This window comes from Amblyomma mixtum, chromosome 3, assembly GCF_055824585.1.
Source record: "Amblyomma mixtum isolate Tamu chromosome 3, ASM5582458v1, whole genome shotgun sequence".
NCBI lineage: Eukaryota > Metazoa > Arthropoda > Arachnida > Ixodida > Ixodidae > Amblyomma > Amblyomma mixtum.
In genome coordinates, this window is record NC_143014.1 from 205,365,548 (window position 1) to 205,371,547 (window position 6,000).

Here is a 6,000-nt window from a genome sequence, read left to right on the forward strand (position 1 = left end):
CCCCGGCTACCAGTGTAGGCTGGCTACCGTAAGCTTGTACCCTTGCTCTTTTTCCTTGGCTGTCAAAAAGTGAGCAGGTAGCATAGCGTATGATTTCGTGCCTTGGGAACCATATAGTTCCTAATTATTAGCTAAGGGAAAGTTGGCGCCACCGTCTACGTGAGTTTCATAAAGAGCACTGCATCCAGTGCGGGAATGCCGGGAAGACGGGGTTCCCATGTTTGGCTGGGCTAGTGTTAGGCCGAAAGCGTGGATTGTACCTCGAAATCAGTAGTTGTGCCGTGATGCTTTCCTTTGTGCGCAGATTAAGTGATTTCAGTAATGCCTTTCTCACCTTTTTTTATACTTCGCACACATGCCAAAAAGGCATAATTTGAGTATATTATAGGAAATCATGCAAGGTATTTTTGTACAGGAACCAGAGAAGGCTCCTGCTCTAATTGTTGTCGGTCAGCCACTTGGAGAAATCCTCCTTCCTTGTCGCCATTAGTCCCACTTCCTGTAAATTCCGTGTCCTTGAAGCCCTCTTTAATAGACTTAAGGGAAGTTAAGTTCAGTGTTAGGCGGAATATACCCCTTCCTGCCAAATGCCATTGAACAGTGGAATGGGCTGCCTGAGGCAATTGTAACCAGTGTTGTTGGTAACGCATTACAAGTAACGGTGTTACCGGTAACACGCCACTTTTTTCAGTAACTTAGTAACGTTCTCGTTATCATTTCGGAACTGTAACGGGTAACATACTTACGTTAACATTTTTCGGTAACGTGAGGTGTCACGTTACTAGTTACTTTTTATTTCAGTTGTGCACCTCCGCCTCTTTTTCAGAAAAAAAAAGCGCCGAAAATGATGCTGCAAATAAACAAAACCTACGGGTGCTCTCGACGACCCTTGCTGCGGCTCACATGCAGGCACGAAAACACCTGTCCTTGATGATGCCTCAACTAAAACAAAGCAGGAACACGCATTCACACAGTTGTCTTCACCCCCAAACCACTCACACATACAACTCCTAAGCGAGCTAGGCTGACCTTGAACACCCTGACATAAACACTCACATTTTTGCAATACCGTATATACTCGTGTAAGGGCCGCACTTTTTTTCCGCGGTTCTCACGGGGTGCGGCCCTTGCATATGGAACCGGCATTTTTCCGCTAAAAATTTCTGCTCAGCGCAGCCCCGATTACGCGTCCGGTTTTTGAGCGGTGATACCCATTTTTATGACAAATTAACGCAGGCGTGATGAATCCTTCGAATACACAATGCATTAAAGGTGTGGATTGTACCCGCGCGATCTGCGCGATTACCACCGGCAGTAAGACAGGTTGCTAGTGGTTGATTGAGCACTTTATTACTTTACTGGCAAATTTCACGTGATCCTAAGTTAAGATCAACCTAAGGAGCGGCGCTTATGGCGGCTTGCAGCGGCGTGTCACTGCCAAAAAAAAACGCCCCACTCGCGTTTTCATGCACGGTGAGGCACACCTAACATGCCTGCACCCCATCCTGGCTTTTGCACAGCATAACGTTTTGTCAATCCTTTCTGGTGTGAACGCCGAGCGAGCTAGCGTTGATGACGGACCGCGTGTGCGGGGTTCCAGGCGGAGCACGGTGCGTGGGAAGACGCGCTTGTGGTCGAAGGCTCACTTTTTTTTTTTTTTCGAATTGCCGGCGGCCAAGTTGGGCGTGCGGCCCTTACACGAGTATATACGGTAATTATGTAGGTTCAAGCGAAAAAAAAATGGTTATGTGCGCAAATATATTTTTTCTGGAACTATGCCATTTAAGCATTTCTTTATTGCTAAACAATTTCCGCATAATTTCGTAAGTAGACGCACACCAGAATTACTGTAAATTTGTTGAGTTCAGCTATGTTTTCTTAGTGAAGGTGGAATTATGTGAAATATGAGCTTTGCCCCGCTGCGGTGGCTTAGTGGTTACGGCGCTCGGCTGCTGGCCCGAAAGACGCGGGTTTGATCCCGGCCGCGGCGGCTGAATTTCGATGAAGGCGAAATTCTAGAGGCCCGTGTACTGTGCGATGTCAGTGCACATTAAAGAACCCCAGGTGGTCGAAATTTCCGGAGACCTTCACTACGGCGTTCCTCATAGCCTGAGTTGCTTCGGGACGTTAAACCCCAATAACCCAACCCAATATGAGCTTTGTAAAATTTTTATCTTGAGTTCTTACAGTGATGACCCATTAAAATTATGGCCATGGATTATTTATTATGATTAACTCAGATTAAAATTTATGGCCATGGAGTAACGGCAAAATAATGTGCGATACTTTTTTTCAGTAACGGTAACGCGTTACCTTTTTTTGTAGGTAACGTATGGCGGTAATGTGTTCTTTTTTTTAGCGTAACGAGTAACATATTTAGTTACTTTTTTTCGGTAACACCTACAACACTGATTGTAACTGAGCTCAATCCAAATAAATTCAAAACCCTGCTTTTATCTATCTTTTTCCTTAGCGCACTTACAGTGTAATACCCGACACTTTTGAGTACCACATCTGCACGTGTTACTTTTTTTTTCCTTCTCAAATTGTTGAGCCCTTGTCTGCAAATCAGTTTTCCCGTTTTCCTCGTCTTGATATAGCGTGATGGCCACAGTGTACCTGTGATTGTTCCCTTTTTCATCTTGTGTGTAACGGTTGCTTTGCCAGGGTATGCCACAGCCTCGCATTTGACAGCATCATCCCTCTGCGTGTGCACCTTAGACAAAGCAGAGGTGACAAAATGAGCAAAGGAAGCTCCCCAATGTTTCTTTGTTGGTAAGATTGGAATTCTTTGGAGTGTGTGCACGAAACTGAGGTATCCTGTGGTTGGGTCGCGATGAGAAGCTTGTTGAATTTCTTCCCTTGTGCGGAGAACAAGAGGATGGGTGAGCCTTATTAGGTGTGAAGTTCTTCATAATGATGTCATTTTGCCTTCCAGTCTTGCCTTCTAGGCACAGTCGTGGCCATAATATAGAGCACACTTCGGCAATCAAATTTCTCTCACGTGTTACCTAGTAACAATTACGAGATGCTTGAAACATATGCTAGTAAATGCTGCTGGTGCGCTTGGGCGTAAGCCCAAGAAAGCAGCATGGTTTCGTTGTGTAACGCGTAAGAAAAGCTCAAGTGTTGAAGCATGCTCCATATAATTTTGGCCACACCGGTGCACAAGCCTTTTAGCCTAGGGTCAGGCTGCGGTCCCTACACAAAAGTACTGGCACTGATAGGCTCCAGAAAGGCATTGTCATGTCATTTCAGCAGTGGGTTGAGATGAGCTTGTGAGAGGCAGTTAGTGCCAGAGTCTGTCATCCAGACTTGTATGTCATGGTGATGTTGACTTCTTGTAACGTAGTTACAGACTGCAGTAAATAGGAGGGAGGGGGATTGTGATGTAAATAACTGGCATTTGAGGCATTTTTATTGTCCTGTGGCCATGCACCACATCACAGCATTCATATATCGCAGTCAGTATGCCATTCATGTTGCCGGTGTGAGTGTACAAATGGAGGCAGAAATCATCCTCCTGTACCTTTATTAATAGTTTGTTATTTCAAAAGCATTTGCAGGGCAGTGTTCTTTTCATGTTACCTTACAATCTGTAATGCATGGATAAATTTTTGAACAAGTGAGTAGAGAACTGTTAAAACTCATGAAGTATGGTCTTATTCCTCACAAAAGGAGTCCTTGGGAGAGCTGTGGCTACTCCAAAGGGCTTGGCTGCCCTTTGCAAATAAGTGTAAGAATTAGTTCTGCCAAAAAAGCACTTCATAAAGGAATACTGAAATAAAATGTTGCTGTGTCATATTAAAAAAACTTTTAATATGACACAGCATTCTTTTTTATTTTATTTATTTATTGATACTGAGATCTTTTACAAGACCTTAGCAGGGTGGGCAATTGCACATTTATCAGGGTGTAATTTTCATGGTAGTGAGCATTGTAACCTTACTGGTGTATTGAAATTATATAGATTTGCATTGCACATACCCATAAAACATTTGCAAAAGGGCTGTGTAGGCATGTACATGTCGCAAATTTTCTAACAGAATCGTGCAACCATCGACCAGCCGGCTTGTGAGTGCCTTATCACGGCGCGGAGCAGTAAAAGAAGTTGGTTGGTTGGTTTTGTGGGGTTTAACGTCCCAAAGCGACTAAGGCTATGAGGGACGCCGTAGTGAAGGGCTCCGGAAATTTCGACCACCTGGGGTTCTTTAACATGCACTGACATCGCACAGTACATGGGCTTCTAGAATTTTGCCTCCATCGAGTATTACAAATGCGCATATTCTCACTTGTTTCACCACTCCTCTGTCATGATAAGGTGCTGACAAGCTGGGTGGTCGATGGTCGCGTGTTACTGTTAAAAAATTGGCCAAGTGTATATATTCAAGTTCATGTTAATATGTGCGCACTGTGCTCTTTATGTCACTGTGAGAGTGTTTCTCGGTAAGTGCATGTGTAATGGTTGACTTTGTGCTATGGTCAGTTTCAAAATTAATTGTGAGGTTTCTGAAACTGTCTATGAGTAAATCATGATTAACATAGCAGCTAAGTACACTTGCAGTGTAAGCAATGCAGCCTCGTTAACTAAAATCCTTGCCCTTTATGCTACTGCAGGCATTCATCCGTCCTTTCCGGGAGCATCACATTGACCCAACATCAATCACGCGGCATGACTTCATCGAGACCAATGGGGACAATTTCATGGTGCCGATTCCAGTGCTGGCCAGCATGGCTTGGGGCTTTGCTTCCAAGCCTCCGCAGGCCATTCTAGCCACATACCACTGGAACTGCTTCCTCTTCCTTCTCGCCCTGTTTGTGGCATTTACCAACCAGGTATGTAGTTCCCTCACGGTGCGGTTGAATTGTCCATTGAGATGTGAGACAGCTAGTTGCTTGTGAGCTTCGCTGCAGTTGCACTTTCAGCAGCCCTGTGACACTGATCGTTCACCTGACATTTTTCACGTTACTGCTTTTCATGTTCTTCTGCTGTTACAAGGTCTTAGCAGTTGTGATTAGTTTCTCTTGGTGTACACGCCATGCCCATGCAAAGATAAAATGGCAGTGTCTGTTGCCTACACAGAAAGTGTGCTTTCTCTTGTTCTAGTTTATTAGGTTGCCGATCTCAAGAGCATAATTCACTTCGACTAATCCTTGTTCAGGCAGCCACATCTCATGTGCCACATGAGGGCTTTGTTGATTGCTGGTCACACTCTGTCTTCCAGATTCACAAGTGGTCGCATACATACTTTGGACTGCCACGATGGGTGACACTGCTACAGGAGTGGCATGTAGTGCTGCCTCGACAGCACCACCGAATCCACCATGTTGCACCCCATGAGACTTACTTTTGCATCACCACTGGCTGGCTCAACTACCCACTGGAGAAACTGCGCTTCTGGCCAGCCTTGGAAGCAGTCATTTCTGCCCTCACAGGTTGCCGGCCACGCTCGGATGACCTCCAGTGGGCGCTCAAAAAGTGACCATTCACATTTCTGCTGCTGACCTCTTCCAGGACGGTGGCTGTCTGTGTCCACTGCCCCCAGCATTGCACATGCTGCTAGCTTGACTCTGGACTCAAAGAGGCATGTAAAAGGTCCCCAGGCCTCTGAGTGGCTCCTGGACATTTGTTTCTAGTGCAAGGTCTAGTCGATGCTTGGGGAGTCTTCGTTGGCAGTTTTTAGCAGCTGCTAAATGTGTTATCCTGGGGAGAGACCGTAGGCGTGCGAACACATGGTAAAACAGGATGCAAGGGTCATACTGGCAGCCACTGCCGTTTTTGCCAATACTTGAATGCAGTGCACAAACACTGGCCTTTAACATGCAACATGTCAGCTTGAGGTCTTCCTTTAAGCTTGCTATTGGCATTTGCACCATCACCCCGAGTGACCTCTTATGGACCTTGTAAGGGATTTGATTGAAGTAGGCTGAGGTTTACAGAGCCAACACAGAGCCAACTAAAAAGGACTCTAAGTACGATTATGGAAGGAGTGCATAGCA

At 45.4% G+C, this 6,000-nt stretch overlaps 1 protein-coding gene across 1 annotated transcript in view; it reads left to right on the plus strand.

Annotated features, from left to right (window-relative positions):
* The window catches only part of Kua (Plasmanylethanolamine desaturase Kua), a 227,193-nt gene extending 221,584 nt beyond the window's left edge, over positions 1–5,609 (plus strand). The window contains exons 4-5 of the mRNA XM_089582526.1: positions 4,618–4,836; positions 5,226–5,609. Of these exons, the coding sequence (XP_089438652.1) occupies positions 4,618–4,836; positions 5,226–5,483 (477 nt within the window). The 3' untranslated portion in view covers positions 5,484–5,609. The remainder of the gene's footprint in view (positions 1–4,617; positions 4,837–5,225) is intronic.
* The last annotated feature ends 391 nt before the right edge of the window (positions 5,610–6,000 follow it).